Source organism: Eleutherodactylus coqui, chromosome 11, assembly GCF_035609145.1.
Source record: "Eleutherodactylus coqui strain aEleCoq1 chromosome 11, aEleCoq1.hap1, whole genome shotgun sequence".
NCBI classification, from domain to species: domain Eukaryota; kingdom Metazoa; phylum Chordata; class Amphibia; order Anura; family Eleutherodactylidae; genus Eleutherodactylus; species Eleutherodactylus coqui.
Genome location: NC_089847.1, coordinates 92,409,178 through 92,434,102, shown reverse-complemented (window position 1 = coordinate 92,434,102; position 24,925 = coordinate 92,409,178). Strand labels below are relative to the sequence as shown.

The window sequence follows — 24,925 nt, the reverse complement described above, 5'->3', positions numbered from 1 at the left end:
CGTCAAGACCTGGAGCCGGCCCGACAAGAAAAGAAGATTTCTTGTCGTAACCAGGGACGACCGAGGAACAACACAGGGGGGGGGGCACCCCTACAGGTAAGTCAATAACTTCTGTTTGCCTCATTTACCATGCACAATGTATATTACAAAGTGCATGGAAATGGGAAAACAGAAGTAATGAGATCTAATGTTTATGGCCGGACAACCCCTTTAAGAGATCTTCATGGCAGTCTGGGCTGGATGGAAAAGAAAAAAAAGTAAGTGGATGACACCAGTCAGAGAAGATACCACCTGTGATCACTGGAGGTAACTGCTTTGTAAACTTAAGCACTGTGTAGATTTAGAACTGGTATCTATCATATTGTGACTGCATTATATAGAGGGTACTAGAGATCAGCTATTGTATCTAAACTGTCAAGCTATAAATGCTGTCTTAAGATATGTCTGTGTGTGTATATATAGGCAAGCCGGGGTTATTGCCTGTGGGATTGCTGACCTCTCCATCAGGAAACGGGCACCACACATTGTGAAACACTCCAGAGACTCCTGTTTCTTTTAAACCTGGTGCCTGCCAGTTTTATTCCACAACACAGCAAACGTGTACAGCATATAATGTCCAAGGTTCACAACCCACAGGGTCTCTGTCACTACCCCCACCCAGGGAGTCTAAAGGGTGTCTTCCTCTATCAGACAGGTGATGGGCCCAAACTGGTCCATGATGGACCACAGGCTCCCAGTCCTGATGGCGGCTCCCACACCCTCTCTAGCTAGCAGCCAACTTTCTTCCCCTGAGTGTGGAAGGAACTGATCTTTTCACCTAGTTCCTGCCACACCCACAGGTCTTCTCTCACTTTTCACTTCCCAGGTTCCAGAATGCTTATCTATCTCCCTCTGCAGGCAATTCTGTATATTGCACTCCAACATATCTTTCACCCTGATGACAGCTGTATGCTGCATCATAGCTTTTGCCCCTCCAGGGTAACAATTCCAGGCCCGTGGGTCTCACTTTTTAACTGGCACTTTCTCAGACTCAATTTCTTCACATTCTATAACACCAAGAACTTTTCCTTCTGTCTGTTCCCAAACAGGCCCTTTTCTTTAACTGGCATCTCTTTTGGTCTTTGACATCTCATACTGGGGCATCAATGGGGTGACAGAGGGAGTCCCCTTTCTGTGCTTAACCACTGGCATCCAGGTGGTTAAATAGTGGGGAAAAGAGCCCTTGCTAATAGCAACAATTGCCACAAAGTGTCAGCTATAATATACAGCAAACACCAGCTGCAGATGTGCTCGATAAGTAATTTCTATACTCACCAACTGACACAGGCAGCTGAGTTGGTATCCAGTTAAGTAACATCATACCGCTGTCTTTAATAACAAGAACCTGAGGATAAAAGGAAAAAGTTTTTATACAGTAAGAAATGATGCAGTTAAAAATGTAACAGCAGATAAGGTCTTAGAAAAAAGACTCGTACTTCACCCCGACCTACAGTGTTTTTACTGTAAAGTAAAAACTCATAACAGTGGATTTCAGAGCAAACTCTTACACTCTTGTGTTAATGAACACTAATGTCACTTGATGAGTGTGGTATGTAAGAATCGAAGGCACAGCTAAAGGCTTATGGACCCTGGTACAAAATGTCAGCTTGCACCCCAGCCTCACCCGCACGCCACCTCATTTAGGTTCTTTTCATAGCTGCCATCTAGAATGCAAATGACTAGTGACTAGTATGCAAATTTCAGCTGCATTGTTGGTAATATTACTTCCAAGCCTGTGTAGCTAGTAAGTGGGGCAACTAGAACCTTGGACACTGATCTCTCTAAGTTGGGAAAGAGAGAATGGGAATAAGTAAATATTGACTTACAGCATCTAATAATTAGCTATAAAGCAGCTGTATATAGGAGCCTTCATAGTATTTAGGCAAATGGTATTAAATAGCATACACGTCTAGGGCAGTATATGGTTTAATGTCTGTTTCCCTGGTGATCCACACATAAGAAGTGACTCTCTTATAGCTCCCCAATCAGAAGATGAAAGTCCATGTTGGCAAATGAAGAAAAGAAGAAAAGGAAGAGCTAAGGAATCAAGTATCCAAGGAAAGATATCTGTAGTGCAGTGGGTATCGGTCCACTGTGTCACTGACTCAATTGACTTTGGGCTAATCCTGAGGACCATGGTCACGGTCTTCACCCTTTAACCCCTTGAGTGGCAGGTTTCCTACCACCCTGTCGTGCCCACCAGGGCAGGTTTTTTAAAATGGTCTAATCATTGAATTTCAACTAGTTTTGCAGTTGCGTCTCAAGAGCCATAACTTTTTCATTTTTCCATTGACACGACGATATAAGGGCTTGTTTTTTGCGCGACAAGTTGTGATTTTTTAAACAGGGGGGAGGAAAAAAAGAAATGGGGAAAAAAGAAAAAAAGGGGCCATGTCATTAAGGGGTTAAATAATGTATTAACTTCCTTCTCTGGGTCATTACGACGCATGGATACCACATGTGTGATTGTATTTTTGATTTTTTACAAAGTAAAGGGAGACAAGTGTTTTTTTTTTTTTTTTTAATAATTTTTTTACTTTTTTTTTTTTTTTAATTTTTTTTAAATTTTTTTTTTTTGTCCCTTTAGGGGACTTCCACAGGGACCCATCAGGACCCCTGATCACATTCCGGGGGTCCGATGGTGACAGCCCTTTACATGCTGCAGTGACAGCCTTTTACATGCTGCAGTCACATAGACTGCAGCATGTAAAGGGTTAACACAACAGAGATCGGAGGTTTTCTCTGATCTCTGCTGTAAGAGCTGGTACCTATCTGTCCTCTGACAGCTAACAACCAGCTCTCCCTGCCACAGAGACCATCGGCTTGCTTCTGACAAGCCGATGGTCTCTATGGCAACCTGTAAACAAAGCAGGACATTGCCGACATGTCGGCAATATCTTCTGCTGGTTTTTCAAAGCCCTTGCTTTGTTCTCTGTGGGTCTGTGCAGGCAGAGCACAGTGTCACAGCTTGTGGCATTGTGCTCTGCAGCTCCCATAGTGATACATAGCCCGGAAATCTTCCGGGCTATGTTGCTATGAGCAGTGGAGCTCGTCCCGGAAATTTTCCGGGCGTGCCACTCAAGGGGTTAACCCACATTTTAAGTGGGATCTGGTCTTTACTGTGCAGCTATCTGTCAATGCCGTACTGTATTATGGCAAAGCAGGACCTGACAAATTTGAACAAGGTCTCATGCATATGGAAAAATCAGTCGGTTCAAACCCTGTGTCATGGCACATCACACCCCTGTGGTCCTGTATAATGAAACCATAGGCACTCTGGGACATATGTAATTCTGTACACCAGTTTACAGGGATAGAAAAATTGCAATTTGGATGCACGGACCAAAACTGCGACTTTTTGAACTTTTAGACCTCGTCCATCAAAAATTGTTTAGGACCATACATGGCTGTATGCGTCATGTTTACTATACGTTAAGCCACAAACTGGTATCAATTCTGGCATAGGTTTCAGTCTGGCGCTTTGGCCCAGCGATGAGTTTACATAGACCGGTATATGAAACCGGTCTAAGTAAGTAGGCGCTTCTGAGTCTTGCCGTAAGGTGCTCCATAAGACAATATTTCCAGGGAGCCATAACATTTGTAATGTGCCATACAATGGAAAACATTCCATATGATCTTATGAGAGATAAACTAATATGAAATCAGAGGCATATAGAGGAACTATATGAACCCATAGACTTTAATGAATATTATAGTACGGATCTGTAAAATACAAATCCTTCATGTAGCATATATATGAGCATGTGATTAAGATGTAGTTGTTTCTCCCCTAGGAAGGTTTTCTTAGAACCACTATCCCTGTACATAAAAAGCTGAATAAATTAATAAAATTAGAGTTGCCATACGCAATACAGTAGATATGGCTAGGCAGAACCCAAATTTTGGCCGGAGCAGCCGATCCTCTGATGTTTATAGTTGCCTCTAGACTTTCCAACAAAGGCAAATACCGGGAAGATAAGGACCAGGCAGTTAAGTCCCATTAAGACCCAACGATTCTCGCTCAAAAATTGCTCAAACCATCTTTTGAGCGAGAATCATTGGGGCTAAATGCATGGACATCGTGCAGTTTTTGTGCACAAGTCATTCATCGTTTAATTCTACTTTTCTTGAATTGAGTGATAAACTCTTTTCAGTGGTGCAGGCTGTTATCACAGTCGGCAGCACTGATAAGATTCTTACAGCCTGTGTCCTGCTGGTAGTTTACAGCGAGACGCGAGCTGCAACCATGGAGAATAATACAGCTGTTTGCTGTATAGCTCTTTAGTAGCGACTTTTGAGCGATCATCTGGCAGTTTAAATGGGGTCTTAGATTTTCAACTGCCCAATCCTTTTGTTCTTGAAAGATAAGCTGCTGCCAGGTGCATCTGGCAGCCACTTTCTCCCCTCATTTCATAGAAAACACATGCACACTCTGGTGAGCCAAGTATACATGTGTAAGAGGATGACAGATGTCAGGTGAGATAGATGCCGGTCAAACTCTCATTTGTCCTACAGCTATGTAATGTGTGTGCGTCACCTTTCATATCATCTTATTTCTTTGCTGCAAATAAAGGTGTTTGCTGAATTAACAGTTATAAAACGCAGTTTTCTGTGTAGTAAAATAAAAGTGCTTCTTGAAACAAATACTTACATTTTCCCCATTTTTCATGGCCAAAGTTAAACTTTTCATGCAGGATTTTTTGTTAGCAATTGCACATCTCCGCAGCTCCGCAAGCACAGTGAAAGCATTGTGCTGTCATGAAAGGATTAGGATTAAAGGTATTAGTATTGTATCGCTCATAAAACAAAAGAATAATAACCTGCAAATTCAAGGCTAGAATTTCACAAAACAACTAGTTAAAAACTAATGTAAAGAACTATTGAACTTTGGTAGAATAATTAAAGGGAACCTTGCTCTGGGTTTCTACTGCCCGAACGACAGGCAGACTGAACCCAGGACAGACACATTAAATTGAAAGGTATTCCGGGGATTCACTATTGATGACTAGAGATGAGCGAGTATATTCGCTAAGGCACATTACTCGAGTGAGTAGTGCCTTAGCCGAGTATTACCACGCTCGTCTCTAAAGATTTGGGGGCTGGTGCAGGTTACAGGTGAGTTGCGGCGGGGATCGGGGGGTAGCAGGGGAGAGAGAGGGAGAGAGAGATCTCCCCTCCGTTTCTCCCCACTCTCCCCCGCCCCCCGCCGGCCCCCGAATCTTTAGAGACGAGATACTTGGCTAAGGCACTACTCGCTCAAGTAATGTGCCTTAGCGAGTATACTCGCTCATCTCTATTGATGACCCATCCTCAGGGGTCTGCCACTTGGGATCTCCGCTAATCAGCTGATCCTCTTCAGGTTCAAAATGTAATAGAAAGGCATTGCTCTGCAATGAGATAGATGCTTTCCATTACACTTCCAGCTCCTCAGAATTGGAAGTGCAATAGAATGAATTGTTCCCATGGATTTCAATGGGTGCAAAGCGTTTCCATTAACCTTCCAGGTCTGACCACATATGACAACATCCGGCTCCACTACATTGACAGTGGGCCAGGGCATTAGCTGATTGGTGGGGATCCTGAGTGACCTACCCTCCTACTTATCAACTACTGGTGCCTTATCCTGAGGATAGGGCATCAATATTAAATTCCCGAAGTACCCCTTTAAAGCAAAAAATTGGGTAATTCAAAGTTTTTAATTGTCAAATCCGACTCTAGTATTGAGGACTGGAGTTGACCCAAATTCCTCTGTGCTACCTGTAAAATACGTCTTTCACTTCAAAGGGCCATTGTCACTTTGTTGGGACATTATATTGCAGATTTTCATGCAGCAGATTTAACTGCTCTTTACTATTTTACCTTTACAAGTACATAAGTGCAGTCCCCATTGATAGTGTAATGGGATCCATCAAAGCTTGTAATATGTGATCCACCTTCTACTGAACAGGTTCCTGTGCAGGGCGACTCTTGGCATTTCCATTTCCCCGAGGCACAAGTGCTAAGAAAAAATCATCATACAGTATATTGTGAAATAGGAGGAGACACTTCAATACCTAACAATATATAATAGTCTAGCGGATGAAGGCTGAAATGGAACATATTTGTAACCTCTGCCTTCACCGTTAGGGCCAGACAATGACTTTGGTCACCTTAAAGGGAACCTGTCAACAGGTTCTTCTGCTTAAACCCCAGGCAGCATGAACCAAGGAGAGACATACCCATTCAGCACATACATGTTGTATTCGGAAAAGCTACTACGTTTTAGAAAAAAAACATACTTAAGGCCCATTTACACAGAACGATGATCGATCAAAATTCGCTCGAACAACAGTTTGAGTGACAGATTTGAGCGCTCATCTTTGCATAACTCTAAGTAGCTAAGCTACTTAAGAGTTAATGCAGGCAAAGCGGGATACCACCGCGATAGTTCTGAGAACAATGCAGCTGTTTTGTATATGCAAACAGCTACATTGTTCTCGGAGCTTTCAGCTGGTGTCCTGCTGAGAACTGCCAGCGGGATACCAGCTGAAAGAATACTATCAGCGCCGCCTGCTGAGAAAATCAGCGTGCGGCGCTGATAAGAGTCATCCCTGATTTCTAGCTTGCTAGAAATCACTAATGAACGAATAGTGCACGAACAGTGCACGGTGGCCGTGCGTTTAGACGCAACGATTATCGCTCGAAAGACGTATCTTGAGCGAATTTTGAGTGATAATCGGTGTCTAAATGGGCCTTTAGACATTTGCCTCAGAGCTCTCGAGTCAAAGAGGTCGACTGCGAGTCAAAGAGGCGGACTCTCGAGTCAAAGAGACGGCCTCTTCCCAACCACATCATCAAGAGCGACAGCTTCTCTCCATGCTTGTCTATAGGGGGATCTGACATTCATCAGCCCCATCCCTTGGCTTTTTGTCTGAGCTGCTGTGTGCCAAAACAGTGCATAGCTCCATACACTGTGCAACGTCACGGAATACTACTGTTGACTCTCTCACTTTAGCCTGCAGTTCTATTCCTGGCCACTACCCAGTGTATGGAGCTATGCTGGTTCTGGCGTGCCGCAGCTTCGGGAAACAGCTGATTAAGGGTATCGGGTGTTGGATGTTACAAAAGAATACATTTATAACAATCACAAAGAGAACTATGGATAAAAATCAAAGTAACAAAATATCATTGCCGTTTGTTCAGTTAACATGGGAATGTTGTAGCTTTTTAAATATCAGATTACAAGTTCGGAGAACTCAATCATTTTTATTTCCATTACTGGCAAGGCAAACCCAAAATCACTTGGCACTCTCACTGACTACTAATGCCGGCATTGTTATATTGTTACAGTCATACGGATAACAATTGTCTTTACCATTCTCGGCATGGAGTACTGAAAGAGGATCCTGGATTGTAAATCTCACTGTTATACATACAGCAACATTCCTTTTGGGGGATACAGCCTGTGTTATTTATGTCATCAAGCACAGTTCCTGAGTAAAGAGATGCATTTTTGTTAACAGTATTAGATAAAGAATGAAAGTATGAACATTTAAAGGAGGGAAATACTATTGATGACCTATCCTGAGCTCTCATTAAAATCAATTACACAAGGGATGGAGCAGCAGCTTCCACTCCAGACCCCAAAGGATAGGTCTACAATAGTTGATTGGCTGGGGTCCTCCTCTCAGAACCCCAGCCAATCAGCTGGTTAGGCAGTGACAGCGAGTGCTTATTCAGCTGATCGGCTAGGGTCCCAAGAGGAGGACCCCAGCCAATCAACTAATGAAGACCTATCCTGAGGATGGGTCATCTACAGTTTTTCCCTGGAAAAACCCTTTAAAGCATCGATCAGTAGTACCTGTAAGTACATTAAACTCTGTAATGTATTTTATTAAGGATTTCTCCCTCAACTTCCAACACCCTCTAGTTATCACTGTTCTGTCTAAAAGCTTTCTATAACTTCCTCGGTCCCCAAAAATGTCTTCTCAATACACTGGGGCAGATTACTATTAAATATTGACAATTTTCTGGTACAAATTGAGCTAGAAAACTTCTTACATACCTTAAACCACATTTATCACGCATTTTAGACACTTTTGGGCACTTTTTTCGCTGTATCCAACAAAGGAGCGTAGCTTAGTGGAAAATGGGATTATGTAGCTCAAGGCTAGTTTCACATGGCCATGTGTGATATTTTTTATCAAAAACGCATCCCATCAGTTCATTACTGATGCGATTCTCATTGGGAAGCCTCGTATCGGACCCTGTGCATTGTGTTTTCCTACCCCATTGAAAACAAAGGGCGAGACGTTCTGAGAGAACACCCAAAGATAGGACATACCGTGATTTGGAAAGAAAGAATGGGGTTCATATTTGTACGAGATTTGTACGTCTCACAACACACAAATCTTCTGCAATTTTCTCAGCCGTGTGAAAGCGGCCTAAGGGAGCCTTGACACTGGGGTTAAAATTGTGTGATTTTCACAATGAGTGAAAACACAGAATTATAAAACCCATGCTTTTCAATGGTTTCCTTCACATTTGCGATGTTTTCAATCCTGCGATGTTGCGAGAAAAAGAAATTGTGGCATGCCCTGTCTTTCTGCGTTATTTTTTTAATCTCCTATGTTTCCCTATGGAGCCTCCTTTTTATCGCATCAGAAAGCACGAACTTGAGATTTTTATGCGATGCAATGTGTTTTTAACATTAGAAAGTCCCATTGACTTCAACGATAAACAATCGCGCAAAATCGCAAGAAAAAAACAAGCAAGAAAAACGCAAGTGGCGGTGATGTTTTTGTGAGAAAATGCAGCACCGATGCTTATAAATGTGACATCTTGCACCAAAATTTGGCATAAACCATATCAACTAATAGGTGGTATAAAATTAGACTAGGCGGTCCAAAGGTTTGCCAGATTTTTCATCCAACACAAGCCACTGGCACATTTCAACACTAACTAGTCCAGCTTTCTAAGTACTAGGCACTGGGCAGAATTTATCCTCATGTTTGACACCACTTTTCTGGCACACTTTTATTCCCTTCTTCAGTTTAAAATTTATCAAATGTCACACGATGTTAATACATTTGTCACATCTTTAACTATGCCTCGAGATATGTAGCCAGTTTGAATACCTCCCACCAACTGAAATGAGATTGCAACAAATTTTCCCCGTTCCTCTGAATTCTGGCAAGGCAGAAACCCACGCCCTCTTTTCTAGACACTTTTAAAAAGTGAAGAGAGAAGAGCAATAACTGTTCTTTTGGTGCAAATCAATAGTAAGTCTGTCACATTTGCACCAAAAAAGGCACAGATTGCACTGGAATTCTGGCACAGCACCAGTCATAAATGTACCCCGGTATTTGTAAATCCGCTGTAATGAGTAGAAGACTGACACAACCAGGGCGGAGGGAGATGCAACTGCAGTTTCTCTCTTTCTGTTTGTCTGTGAGACAAGAGCAGAAGTGAGGAGATTTCTGAGTGGCTCGGAATGCTGAGCATGCCCTTAGCATCAGACAAGGTAAAACCCTCCCACTCTGCTGATAGGGAGAGAGCAAATAAGCATTCTTAAATTTTTAAAAAATGATATACAGTATATTTTTTGGATTATTTGCATGCCCTGATCCACTCTCAGCTTTATTACTGCAGCTCTCTATTGATCGGTCTTCACCTCACTAAACTCTCCCTTTTCCAATCCATCCTAAATGCAGAAGCCAGGGTTATCTTTTTGCACATTTGCTACACTGATGCCTCCACCCTGTAGCAGTCACTACACTGCTGCCTACACCCTGTGCCAGTCACTACACTGATGCCTCCACGCTGTGTCAGTCACTACATTTATACCTCCACCCTGTGCCAGTCACTACACTGAAGCCTCTGGTTATCTCTCCACTAGAGACAGCAATCTAAACTCATCATTCTTATCCATTAAGCTCTCCACAGTGCTGCGCCACCTTATATCTCGTCCTTCGTCTTTGTCTACCACCCTACCCATGCTCTTCACTCTGCTAATAACCTTAGATTAAGGGTCCATTTACATGGGACGAATGTCAGGTAAACGATGCCCGACACTCATCCCCGCATGTCCTCGCTCCCATGCTGTCACACGGGAGCTAGTAGTGCTGGCTCGCTCACAGAGCGGCCAGCAAGGAGGCAGGGCAGTGCAGGAGATTTCTCTTCCCTCACTCCCCCATCCCTCTCTGTTGACATAACACTTCATCTGTTCACTACTGAATGGACACTATTTACACTGAACAATGAGCTCATTGTCCATCGTTTATGCTGCATAAACCATGAGCGATGAGCTTCATCGCTCATTATTCAGTGTAAATAGTGGCCGTTCAGTACTGAACAGTCGCTGTATTAAGTGAATTGAGAGGGGCAGGGGAACGAGAGGAGAAAAATCTCCTGCACTGCCCCACCTCCTTGCTGGCCGCCCAGTGAGCTAGCCCAGCTCTGCTAGCTCCCGTGCAACAGCACAGGAGCGAGGAAACACAAGGACGAGTGTCGGGCATCATTTGCCCAATATTCATCCTGTGTAAATGGGCCTTTAGTCCCTCTTTAATGTGAACCCCCCACTCCCATCTTCAAGATTTCTCCAGAGTAGCACCTGTTCTCTGGAATGCACCACTCCAGAAAATCAGTCTAATTCCTAACGCCCACAGTATTAATTGTGCCCTAAAAGCACATAATATTAGGAAGGCCTACCATATTCCCTAATCTAACTCTTCTCTACACTCACCCTTGGAAACCAAACTCCCTCTCTTCCTGCTGTATCCCCCACACTCTCTATTGCGCTTCTCACCTGTATATACACAGACACGGCTGGTGATTGGTTCATACAGTCTTATGTATATACTGTGTTTTCCTGAAAATAAGACCTACCCAAAAAATACACAGCTCTGATTTTTTGGGGGGACTTGAAATATAAGTCCTACCCCGAAAATGAGCCCTAGTTGAATTACATAAAAAAACAAAAAGCTCTGGCGGGCTTACTTGCAGTCCTCAGCCACCGACAGAAGATCGCTTCCTGGTTCTGGGATTCATAAATCCCGCCTCCAGGAAGTGATGGCTCTGATTGGTTCTCGAGCGCTGCTCAGCCAATCAATGCAGCACTCGATGAAACAACACGATGGCTGTGACTGGTTCATCGAACCGCTGCATTGATTGGTTCTTGGAGCACTGCTCAGCCAATCAACAGCCATCGTGTTGTGGAGACGACTGAGGACTGCAAGCAAGTGCGCCGGAGCTCTGGAGACCAGTGGGAAGACATGGACCGTGGCTGCTAGGTAAGCATAAAAAAAATCCCAGAAAATAAGACCTAGTGCCTCTTTTGGGGCAAAAATTTACATAAGACAGGGAAACACCGTATGTATAGTACCCTAGTTTTTTTCTTTTGATCGATTCAACTTACTGATGTACTCCTGGATGCTTTGAGTTTCATTTAGGATAATGAAAGAATCTGGGTGTTGGACTTGGAGTGGAAACCACTGTACATTGTGAGAAAATTCAAGTCTTCACGTCGGCAGCCCCCATGTCTTTTTTTGGCCAACTTACTATAGCAGCATGAATATCTGATGACTGGCAGGGCATACTTGTTGATGGCTTGGATCTTGTTCTTCCTATTGAGCTGGGTGTCTAGGACCTGTCTAACCCTTTGGTAGTCCTTGGATATTGCTATCTTTCTTTCTCTTCAGCATGGTTCTCATGAAATTGTAGGATACGAAGGTACTTGTAGCTGGTCTGTATGTCTGTTATGTGCCCTGCCCTGTGTGTATATATATATATATATTCTGTATTTTTTGCAGCGAGCATTAAATCAAAGTCTGAATAAAGATCCATATTTTTCAATTGGTGATGAAAGTGGTTACGATACATACTGATAAAAATCAATTTACCTGGAGGACAAAAGCATCCATCCATACTATGGTCTTCACAAACCATGGTCCTTTCTGTATTGGAGCATGTATTGGGACAAGGGGAGCCATATTCTTGGTATACCATATTATGATCACATGACTGGGCTGAGAACACAAACATTAACTTAGGTTAGTTAATATCAGATTAATGCAGCAGAAACTGGCTACAAGATATCTTACAAATTACTACTAAGTGCATCTTTTTATGTGAAGTTACTCACAAAGGGTCGTTCCTCCCAAGATTGATCTACAGTACTTGAGGTGACTATTTCTATGCAGTGGGCTACAGGAGCACACGAGTTTCAATCTTGGAGTCCACTAAATTGTTAAAGGGATTCACCTAGTAGCCCAATTAAAAAGTGTCTACAAAGAGCCCTTCTCACTCTTAGGGATTTGTCCCATCCGTGCATTAATTGGATCACCCATTGAAAAGTGCTGTCTAATGTTTAAAGGGGTATTTTCACCACAGCAAACTATTCCTTATTTACTGGAAAGGAAATAACTAACTGATCGGTGGGGATCAACCTATCAGGACCCCCCCACCCATCCCGAGAATGCAGTCCCTTGCGTGTGCACCACCGCTCCTTTCACTTCAGTGTCACCACTGGAGATAGAAGAGTGTGGTGGTCTCACCAAAGGGAATGGAACATAGATGCACATGCGTGTCCTCCACTCCACACTTTAAGACATGCGCGGGATTCATTCTCATGATTGGCGGGTGTCCCAGAGGTTGGACCTCCACGATCAGCAAGTTATGCCCTATCTTGTGAATAAGAGATACTTTGCTTTGGTGGGACAACTCCTTTAATTTCCTCAGTGGTGATGCTGCAGGGAAATTCCCCCACATATTACAGCTGATCTTGTTGGGTATCTGCAGCAAGACAGCCAGTAAACAGCATAGATTTAGAGGTCCCTTCCAACCAAAAGAGATTTCCAAAGCTGACAACCCAATTAAAATTGGTGGAGTGTGATGTTAATATATTTGTGAATGCAGCTATTGTATTATATTGGACAGTGAGTCCTCTCAAATTTGAGATTCGAGGGTTAGTCCAAAGCAATGAAAGCTTGAAGAATAATCTTGAAATGTTCTAGTACTTTATGCTTTAAGCTCTGTTCATACTTGCTTCCATCTTTAGAGAAGACAATTTAAAGAGAATCTGTCAGCTGGAACACACTGTCCTAACTGCAGGCATCATGTTACAGAGCAGGAAGAGCTGAGCAGATGGATATATTGTCTATGGGGAAAGATTAAAGGGGTTGTCCCGCGGCAGCAAGTGGGTCTATACACTTCTGTATGGCCATATTAATGCACTTTGTAATGTACATTGTGCATTAATTATGAGCCATACAGAAGTTATCAAAAGTTTTTTACGTACCTGCTCCGTTGCTAGCGTCCTCGTTCCCATGGAGCCGACTAATTTTCGCCCTCCGATGGCCAAATTAGCCGCGCTTGCGCAGTCCGGGTCTTCTGCTCTCTTCAATGGAGCCGCTCGTGCAGAATGCCGGCTCCGTGTAGCTCCGCCCCGTCACGTGCCGATTCCAGCCAATCAGGAGGCTGGAATCGGCAATGGACCGCACAGAAGAGCTGCGGTCCACGGAGGAAGAGGATCCCGGCGGCCATCTTCACCGGTAAGTATAGAAGTCATCGGAGCGCGGGGATTCAGGTAAGCGCTCCGGTAAGCTTTCTTTAGGTCCCTGCATCGGGGTTGTCTCGCGCCGACCGGGGGGGGGGGGGTTGAAAAAAAAAAAAAAACGTTTCGGCGCGGGACAACCCCTTTAAGTATAACTTGTATTTTATTTATTTAAACCTCTTCACATTCTGAGCTGAAAAGTCCAGTGGGCGGAGCTATCAGTGATTGACAGCTGCGCATGATTGTACATACAGGGGTAGCTGCCAATCACTGATAGCTCCGCCCATTGGACTGTTCTGCTCAGAATGCGCATTAGTTTTAATGAATAAAATACTAGTTTTACTGACTCTTTCCCTATAAAACTACAAATTTGCTCTGCATTTCCTGCTTTTTAACATGATGCCTGCAATTTGGACAGTATTTTAGAACTAACAGATTCCGTTTAACAGATTTAATTGAGTCTTTAATGGGTCTGCTGCTATTCTAACCATCACAGTGCAATAGAAATATGGTTGAAAATACCTAATAGAAGTATGAACAGAGCATAAAAAATTAATCAGCAATTTTGTCATTGACATTTGAAGTCTCCGTACTGCTTTTACATTATTGTTTTTTATTTATACTTACGGCACATTTCGGGTGTTCTCCAGTTCCTAGGAACCCCACCGGCGTGAGTGCACTGCCGTGAATATTCAGCAAACATGCTGCACTGGCAGTACATACTGTTCTCAGCACTGCAGCGGCACAGATCCTGCACACAGCTATCTATATAGTCCATTGGCTTTAGAATCTCATTACAATTAGAGAAAGCTTCACCCGTCAGAATACTCTTACATATTTCAGCCTGTAACAAAGACAAATGTTTGTGGTGTGAAATTAATTTACTCTCCCCAGTAATATTTGCGCACTAATATCATTATGATCTGGTGTAAAATCAAACTATATCTAGTTTGTTGTGAGTATATCGATAGTGGTTGCATACTGTAGGTAGCAGTGGATTTCTACACCTTTTGGGCTCATAGTGTAGCCTGTGATACTGCAGGAAATGACATGACTTGATTTGGAGAGGAGGGTTGTTGGCTGCTGCCATTGAGAAGTGGGCCATGGAAGTTGGTTGGGCTACAGAAAAGTAGTCTACTTCCAATCCTGGCATCGCACTCTTTGGCGGAGGCTGTAACCCATTGTACCTTATTTGGTGAAGTTGTTGCCCTGTGCTCAGCCTTATGGCTTTACTTTACCCTGGTATTTAGTCCTTCGGTGCGTGTCATGTCAGAAAGATAGTGCTCCATCTGCAACCGCAGGTAGTTATTGCGGAAGACTATGTGTGAAGTGGATCAATTAAGGAAAAACAAGGGGTCTTTGCCAACAAGGACCTGGGTACAAAGTCACCTGCTTAACGTTGTATTCATAACATAGTTCGGAAATGGCGCCAAACCAACTCTTTCGTAAACATGAAGAAACTGGGGTCTTTATCAATCCAGATTTCCAAAGTTGTCTATGACATTCAACAGTGGATTGCAAAAAGCCCTTGAAAGTCAATGTGTAGACTGCCCAGCAAGTTGGTGTATCACAAAAGATGTGTTGGCATGTGCTGAAATCTCTGAACCTGAAACCTTATCCAGTAAAGTTTGCATGAATTGAAAGAGCCCGACAAAGCTAAACCTGTAAATTACTGTACGGGGGTTACTGCCTATGATTTCTAGAAGATTTCTGAACCCATTGTTGTTCTTTATGGCGGACGAAGCATGGTTTCATTTATCAGGTCATGTGAATTTATACAATACGAGGTACTGGTCAACTGATAATCCCCACCTGATTTACGAAATATCACTGTACATCCGGAAAATTGATGCTTGGTGCAAAGTATCAAGAATGTGAATAGTAGGCCCAATTTTCTTTGAATCAGCTGTGAATACTGTGGTTTATCTGGATGTGTTTGAACAGTTTTGTAAACAACTAACGCCAGAAGAAAGAATGTACTGCCTTTTCCAGCAAGATGGAGCAACATGTGACTCCTCCCATGATTCACTGGCAGGGGTCCATGAACTGTTTATGGAAGAGCAAACTGTGAGCAGGGATGCCCCTACCATGTGGTGTGGACGAGGAGGAAAGAGAGCGTTGGAGCAAAACCCATACAGTCGTGTTTGTTGTGAACAATGATACTACATACGTGGTGAAGAGAGTGGAGTGGTAACTTCAGTAGTGCTGCCTGACCAGATGACGCACCACCTGGGGGGGCATGATAGAGCAAGAGAATAGGGCTAAAAACGGGTAGTGGAGAAGGCGCAACACTGCAGGTTAAAGCAAGTAGGAAGTGACCAAAGGTGTGGAAAACTTCTCCTTTTATTTAATAAAGTACATGATCAGCATACGAAAACGCGTTTTGGGGATATCGCCTTCACCAGTTCGGCTAATATTTAAAATATACAAGCAATTGGTGGGTCCCAAGAGGGGGTTAATAATGAGATCCTGTTTGCCTGTGCAGTGAGTGTCAGCCAGGGCAGAAGCAGAAGAGGTTCCTACTTGCTAAAATCCACTGCTAGTTTTTAGTCTTATTCTCCTACCATGTGGTGACCTGAGACTGCCACCTCATGTGGCAGTCTACAGACCTCAGAGGGTTGGGCAGGTTGTCATTTGGCTGGTAATAATTTTTTATTGGCCAGTAATAGCTGTAAAAAATAATTGCCTCTATAGGGGCCACTATTACAACTGAGGCCATTATCTGGAACACTTACTACTGGGACTACTATGAGGATCACTATTACTACCAGGGCTATTATAGGAACATTATTTCCACTGGAACTACTATGGGGGTCACTATTACTACTGTGGCCACGATAAGGCACACTATTACTGCTGGAAACACTATGGGGAACACTATCACTACAGGGGGCACTGTTACTACTGGGCCCACTAAAGAGGGGTGCTGTTACTACTTGGGTCACTATGGAGGTAACTAGAACTACTTATGCCACTATTGGGGACACTATTACTATTGTGACCACTAACAGGAGTACTGTTACTACTTGGGCCACTATGGGACTCACTATTACTAACTGGGCCACTAACATGGTCACTCTAAATACTGGGGCTATTAAGAGGGTCCCTATTACTACTGGGGCCACTAATTTAGTAACTATAACTCCTGAGGCCATTAAGGGGGTTACTAGTACTATTGGTGCCACTAAGATGGACATTTACTATTGGGGCAACTACTGGGGGCTTTATTATTCTGTCACTTCAGACAAGTCTTAACGGTTCAAATAGGTGTTGGGTATCTTGTATATTAGCACTTTGATTGCCTGTAAAATTTGTGCATTTTTTGTCTGTTTTGCAGGTGGAGAGGGCGCAATCTCACATTTTGCAGTTTGAAGCCTTAGGGATCCCCTAACCATGAGCAAGGGGTTATGGCCATCACGTTCCGCAGACTTGTCCACATACGATTTTCTATCTGTGAGGAAATGTAAAGCAGAACTTATAATCCCCCCACCCTGGATGAACTCATGGAAATTATCATGAGCACCATATGCAGCATCACTTTTGAAGAGCTATAGGCAGTATCAGCCAACATCTTGCAACATGCCCAGAGGTGCACAGGAGTTTGGACAAAGCAGTACACTTGCTCATTCTTCCTGCTACAGTTTTGTCATAGGTTGGGCTACTTTTCCATGGCCGACCCTGTAGAAGAGGAACAGGGACTGAGTATTAGTTTTCCTGAGAAAGAAATGGCCCTAGAAGTCTGGTAGTGTGACTGTAGCCACATGGAGAGCAGCATTCTTGCCCACCCTTTCGGTTATATGCATTGGTGGAAAGACGTAGGTTGGTATCATGATAAGTGCTTGATGGATACTGACAGTCACAGAAAACGGGCATTACTTACTGAGTGAGGAGTGCATATAGATGCATCCTATCACCATGCAGGTAGCTGACTACCAAATGGAGGAGGAAATTACACCTGTGCAGGACACCGATGAGACAGCCACTCACACTGCCTCTTGATATAGGGGGGGGGGGTGGCTGCTTGGCGTATACTCCCACACATAGTGGATACAAAGTGCCAGACCATTCTGATATATGTAGTTCACCATGCAGACCAACAACCTATTAATGACGCCATGATAATTTGGCGGGTTGCCCTGCACTTCCATCAGTGAACCACATTGGTACTGCCACCCTGAGCTCCCTCTGGAGTCTTAAAGCCACGCTGTATGTGAATAATAGATAATAGATGCAAGGCATTGGTTGGATTTTGGCCAAGATACATGAGCCCACTAACCACTTCACGGTTCCTTGCGTTGTAGTGGGACCCTACACTAATATAAATGCATCACAGAAGGGGAAATATACAAAAATTAAAAACAGTCACAGAAAACGTCCGTTACTTACTGAATTAGGAGTGCATATAGATGGATACTGGTTTTATGTCATAGGAACTGGCCAGTAAAAGTCTAGTAAAGGTAGCTTATGTCCAAATTGAGACTCCATAGGGTGCGTTGTGTGGAAGTCTATGCTTACAGTTATGTTCTACATTATGTGTATTTTTGGGTATAACTTTGTTAAAAACATAACTTTTATACAAATAAGACAATAGAAATGTCATTTTAGAATTGCGAGTCATAATATTGTATGTTATACTTAGGCCATACTATAGTATACTGAGGGAAATAACATGAGGAACAGAGGTCGCACATAAAGTCCACTACTTATTACGCTGAAGTTTATAGAATGAGCTGGTAATATAATTTACATATACTGTATGTTTGTGTTCCTGGAGAGGTTACATATATAGTTAGTGATATGTAGCAGCCTTCACATCATACCTGACATTAAAGAGCCACTCCGGCAAACACACATTTTTCCACCCCGGCTCCCCTCAATTGATTGCCTATCCCACTCTAGAGGTCTCCTCTGTGTATTCCAGCCACTTCCTTGCAGTGCAGCCCCATGTCTAGCACCATCTCAAGGCTGAGATTTTCTTTTACTTTTATTTTTAATCAATCCCATGATGCATTAGCCCTGCATTAGCTAAGGTTATATCATTTTTGCATGCACGGGAAACTGATTAATTATCATAAGTATATAATCAAGAGGTTGAGCTGTGATCTCCTCTATTATACTTGTTTGACAAGAGCTGTGCTATCATAATCCTTAACTATCAGAGTGTCCGTATTCCCCTCTAAAGAGCTTGTGTGATAGATCTTCACAGACTGAGAAATTGAAAGGAAAATGCATCCATAGCCCCCAAGTAGCTTTGACCTGGTCAGAAGTATCACATGACCTTTTGAGGAAAAAGAGGCTGGGAGTTTCAGTCTGAATGGAATAACTAACAAAGGTAACACTAGGTCACTTATATATACTACGGGTATAGCTACATAATTAATGAATTTTTAAAAATCACCGGAGTGGCCCTTTAAATGAAAGTCACGAAACCCAAAAAGGCTGATAACTGGAACAACAAATTGTATTTGGATTCAATAGAATGATTTTGCTACATTGTTTATTAGGACTTATATTTGTCCTTTTTGACATAAAAACATCACCTTTCTTATGCTGCCAGCACTAATTTCCCTAGAATAAGGTGTTTTTCTCTTGCATATGTCTTACCTTATCTTTGCACTGATTTGGAGAAGAAGGGGGCACATCTGCACATTCTTCAGTTGGGATTTTCCTTATTTGCAGATTTCCATATTGTATTGGAGTGATCTCTTGACCTGAGTAGGGAACGTACTGTTATTTAGGATATACTGACACTTTATTTCTCACTATGTACTGCATTACTATATTCATGTCAGGGGATTGGGGTAGCTTCACACTGCATCAAACTCTATGTTGAGTTTTCCAGCAAGGATTTCCATTTCGTACATGAAAACAGAATTCCCGTGAAACCCACAATGGAACCATTCACTTTAATGAGGCAAATGGACTCCAAAGGTGCAAGTTTTGTACTCAGCTGGACATGGTTCATGTTCTTCTTTGGATAGTATAGAAGACTATGCTATTGTGTCCTTCAAAACGATGGAAACAAACCAAAGAGAGTCCACAGTTTGCGCCTTTTGGAGTTTGTTTGCCTCCTTAAAGTCAATGGTTCCATTATGGGTTCTGTTTAAATTCCGTTTTCAGTTATGTCCTCAGAACCCCTTGCCAAAAACATAGAGCTTAACGCTGTTTGAAGTTACCCTTTAGAACAATTTGCTGGCAATTTAAGAAGTCTCAAACTTTTTGAAATGTTAATAACTTTTTGTTATGTCAAGATTAGAATAAGTTATGGTCCTCTTACATAGGCCGAGTCTATAGTCCGATGTAACAAGTGCCGATTGACAGCCATGTAGATTGACATGAATGTAAATTGACTTATGGGGACGAACGATTGCTACTATGGTTGTTCATCCCCACCGGCCAGCTGTGCATCTCCCTATTCATATGGGTAGATGTACCATTGATCACCAAGCATTTTTATGCTCATAGAAACTAAACGATCAGCTGATGAAAAAGCATTCGTTGAAAAAGCATCAGCTGATCTTTGTTTCATTTACACAGCTCAATTGTCGAGCAAATGAGTGTTTGGAGGAGTGATCGGTCCCAATAATTTGCTCATGTAAAAGGACCTTTATGTGTTTTCAATTTTATGCAGAGGTACACAAGGGTTCATAAATTCAAAATCGGCTCCATCACATGTCACAATATGATGAGATTCACCCCTATATATTATTTCTTGAGGAGAACACAGTTTTGCACAGAGACACCAAAAGGCAGCACATGGAGTGCCAATAAGGCCATAATACTGAACACAGGGTCTCTTTGTGCTGCCATACTGCCTGTTCATGGCTTTGTCATGTATATAAGGCCTAAGGATGGGCCTAAGGATACTGACTGCACCTGTAGAATCTGCTCTCTCTTGTGGCTTCTCTTCCCTCACCTGTAGATGCTCCTACATTTTTACTATTTGCACTGAAACAATGCTGATAAATTCAAGTAGTTTCTTACCATCTAATGTGAATCCACGAACGCCACTGAAATCACCACATAATCCACAGGTTTGATTAGCATATTTATTACGGTTCAATTTTAGCTGAAAGAAAAAAAGTTTTAAGAATTAATTTGTGCTTTTAAAATAACAGTGACAGGAGAAAAGGCTTCATTCACATGAACATTTTATCGCGGCTATTTTGCTGCGATTAAACGTCGTCTGGAAATCGCGGATATACATATATATATATAAAGCATTGAATTTGTTCAGATGGGCGATTTTCCGGTACATAAAATTGGCTGGCCGGAAAAGATAGCACATACGCTGCGGATTCCAGCCAGACACTTACCCTATCTTTTGGTCGCGATCAGCCAGCAGCTCCCACAGTAGCCTATGGGAGCTGCCGACAAAGGGAAGGGGAGGGGCTTTAGCAATGGCTTGTGATGCTAAACTCCCTCCCACCTCCCTCCCACTCTCTTTGCCAGCAGCTCCCATAGGCTCCTATGGGAGTTTCTATTGCTGCAATCAACCAGAAAAGGGAGGGCAAAAGAGGAGAGAGTTAAACATCGCTAAACGCTTTCCCCCCGGAAAACAGAATTCTGGGCTGCGGTGTATATACACGCCGCACACAACCATGCGAATGGGCGAGAAAACGCGTCTTAGTCACAGCTTTCTTTGTTCATGTGATTTTTGGCCGTGATGCAGGCGGACAAAAATCCCAACACCTGTGTGAAAGAGGCCTAAGTAAGAATGCCCTGGAGGGAAGTTCACTAAATTTATTAAGAGGCACCCACCCTTAAATTTGGTGCAACCAGTCCATGCACCAGAATGTGAAATCTAGGCCAGCTGTGAGCCATGGCCGCATTGTCCAGCAGAACTCACTTTTAGAAAAGCACCAAAAAAGTTGCACATTTTTGCACAAGCATGACTTGCACAAAAAATTGTGGCTTTTTAATACCAGAATTCTTGCAAAAGTTATTTAATAAATCCCTTCCCCATTCTCTAAAATGACTACTAAAACTATGAAAATCCCAATAAAGACAATGTCTAGCTCAGTATGTGCCCTGCATAACTGATTGCCTTTTTTAGCATCAAAAGAAGACGCATTTCTGGATGGCCTGATAGAGAAATTGGACTATAAGCCATTAAAAGACCATTAAAGAGAATCTGTCATCATTTTTGACCTTCATAAACTACATTATTGGGCTCAAAGGTGAGGGAATGGGGAGAACAGGGAGCCGTGTTTCATATTTACTAGGTGTCCCTTTCCTGCGTTATGCCACAAAAAGTTGGCATATGTACACGTACGTCTACAGCATGACTCTATTCAGATGGCGGCAGAGCCAGCTGAAATGAATCAAGCTGTGTGCATGCGCCACCTTCACAGGGACACAATGCAGGAACAGGAAACCCAGTCAGTATGAAGCACAGCTCCCCGGACTCCCCGTTTCCGCCATTTTCCAACCATCTAATACATACTGTGCACTGTGCACTGTTCTCTGATTAGCCAGTGCTGATCACGTAAGCAGCTCTGGCCAATCAGAGAGCAGATATAGTGCATGCTACTAATGCATGTGGATTAGGTATCTGAAGATTGCATTGGCTGTGTTGGACAGCCGAAAATGGAACCCAGAACCAGCGAATTGGAGGGACAGCAGAAAAGAACAACTGAAGGTAATGCCTCCCTGCCCCTACAGTCCTGGAATGGAATCTTGTTCCAAGACCAGAGAATCACTTTAGGTAAAAGTGTCACTTGCTCTAGTCTACCAGACCCATCCATGCATTACATGGCCAACATCAACTACTCTTGTCAACTTCTTTCAATCCAAGCTGAGCATGCATGTGTACGAGGGTGTCGAGCAAGATAAGAGACAGCCTATCTACTCATAACTAAGGCTGCTAGCAGACTTTTTAAGACACTTGCCTCCTCTGTAGGAGTCAAAGACATCTTTGCTCTTTTGGGAGACAACACAACCCTGGAGACTAGGCAAGAAAGACTTTAATGCGAAGAATTGCTTACTCTTTTTTTGAACCCCTATGCAGTGACTCTCCTGTGCAATACGCCAGTGGAAAGGTATAACGGTATACTCATAATTTCATTTACCAGTAGATTGTCTTGTTCATTCATTAACATAAAAATATTATTGGATGCTGTTATCTTGATATTCTTGCCGAGTTTGTCCACCCGAACCCTAGCCTTTTCAGCTGGCATCTCTTCCACCCTACAAGAATAATGCTATCAGTAGCCATTCCACAGGAAGGTGCTTAAAGAAACGTGGATATTGAATGCAATAAAAGCACAACTTACATAACTCCATCCAACGTAATGGTCTTATTCCTTATTTCTACCACCACTCCTAATAGCACTGCTGTCATGTGGCTTATAACAGGCTTGCCATCTTCTACAGTGCGTTGGATCTGAATGTTGAAGTCTTCATTGTTGCTCTTGCAGTGGGAGGCAAACAAGTAATTGCATGTGCCAGGGTAGTGGTAGATATCGCCATTAAGTGTCCTGAAGTGGTAATTTCCCCATGTGCTGCAAACCTGCCCACTGTGACTTGTGAATTGTGCTGCATTGATGAGAATCGATGAGATAAGCAACAGAATTTCTACAACCAATCTATAAAGGCATTATTGCCGGAGTGCCATTAATGCACACAATTCAGAGTTCATTGCCAGGATGCACCTGGACTTGCAAACGCAGTCTGGCAATGAGTTCTAAATCGCTAGTGCTAGCGACAGCCACTATTAGGCCTCCTGCACATGGGCAGGCCAGATTCCGTATGCGTGAGCCCGCAGTGGAATCCGACCCTGTGCCCGGCCAACATCCACGTGTACCTGTATTTTCTTTTTCTTTTCTGCACACGGCTCGCCTTTGGACATGTGCAGTCCAGATTTTTTTTTTTCGAAAATGTGTTCATTGTTTTCATAGACCAAACAAACGGTACATTAAAAAATAGATATGATAGACTATGTCATTAGAAATATATCATTTCTGAACTTAAAAGAAAGCACACCCTTTCCCTCTCCCCTGGACTATGAGTTTTCCCGCAGGTTTACATAAAAAAGAAAAAAATCCACCTGGGGAAAAACGGACTGAGTTCGGGGACACCATAAACAGAGCCAATAACATAAGGCTATGAAAAGAATTCTGAGAACCTTGATACAGCTATTGGTTGGGTCACAAGCCAGACCCATTTCGTGATTATGACAGCTCTAAACTAATCTAAACATGGGCAACAAATCAAAACATGTCAAACAAGCCCTTGAGATATCAAAAAGTCCCCCAAACGGCACATTAGGCAGTTACAAGACTTCTGAGACGAGCAAGAATCCCTCGTGATATAGGTCTACATACATTCCGTCATGTGCGGAGGGCTGAAAAGATGCACTTTAACTGCTTTAACTATTTTAATCAAAATGAAAAATTTGAAAAGAAAATAAGACGAAGAGCAAAGGTTTAGAAAGAGAACAGGAAGAATAGGGGGAAGGGAAGAAAAAAAAGTGGGGGGAGGGAGGTGGGAGGTCTTTCCTGCCATTGCAGTATGGGATTTTTGTAGTGCAAGATGTTTAGGGACATCGTAATATGCTCAGAGCAGGCCTTCCTCCAGCCACCTGAGAAAGGCTGGGGAACTGCTGAAATTGTTCATAATAATGCCCATGTTTCGTAAAAGCCCGAATTTCCCTTCTCAGAGTCGGCGCTCCTAAGCTCCTCCATATATTCAATGTGGTCCAGGGCCTCGACCCAAGCAGCTTTTGGTACCGCTCCCCCCCAGCTTCCAGTATTTGGGAATGGTAAGGCGCATGGCCATTATAAAGTGGCTCAGTAGGCTCTTCTTGACCCTTGAGATGGGACCTAGGAACACAGAAAGGAGGGCTATGTCTGGTAACAAGTTCAAAGGGGTTCTGCTTACTGTCTCATACAGGCGGGCCACGTCGTCCCACAGGGAAGCTATGAGAGGACAGGTCCACCATATGTGGTACATAGTGCCTATCTCAGAACTGCATCTCCAACAGTCGTTTGTCACCTCTGGAAAGATTCTATGCAGCTTGTCTGGGGTCCTATACCACTGCGTCACTATCTTGTAGTTCAGTTCTTGGGCTTTAGCAGATATCGATAGCATATGAGACAGGGCATAGGATTTGGTCCAGAGCTCTCCAGAGATGCTTCTCCCAAGAGTCTTCTTCCAGAGTGCCTTCCATGTTGGTCTCTCGACCTGTACCGTCTTGCATATCAACAACCCATACAGCAGAGAGATTTTGTGAGTAGGGGGATTTGCTGCTACACATAGGCCCTCAAAGGAGGTGAGGTCTGCGTTAGTCTGTCCTGGGGTCCAAACGAGTTATGTAGTCTCTGATTTGAAGGTACTGCATCCAAGCCCCTGGTT

General features: G+C 43.1%; 1 protein-coding gene across 1 annotated transcript in view; it reads right to left on the bottom strand.

The window, feature by feature from the left end:
* Positions 1-24,925, bottom strand: part of LOC136582197 (mucin-5AC-like) — a 130,873-nt gene that overhangs the window by 94,414 nt on the left and 11,534 nt on the right. Inside the window, exons 3-12 of the mRNA XM_066583047.1 lie at positions 22,846-23,107; positions 22,642-22,759; positions 20,555-20,639; positions 19,175-19,281; positions 14,198-14,414; positions 11,919-12,044; positions 7,394-7,511; positions 5,899-6,037; positions 4,691-4,792; positions 1,315-1,384 (exon numbers count right to left, since the gene is read on the bottom strand). Of these exons, the coding sequence (XP_066439144.1) occupies positions 1,315-1,384; positions 4,691-4,792; positions 5,899-6,037; positions 7,394-7,511; positions 11,919-12,044; positions 14,198-14,414; positions 19,175-19,281; positions 20,555-20,639; positions 22,642-22,759; positions 22,846-23,107 (1,344 nt within the window). The remainder of the gene's footprint in view (positions 1-1,314; positions 1,385-4,690; positions 4,793-5,898; positions 6,038-7,393; positions 7,512-11,918; positions 12,045-14,197; positions 14,415-19,174; positions 19,282-20,554; positions 20,640-22,641; positions 22,760-22,845; positions 23,108-24,925) is intronic.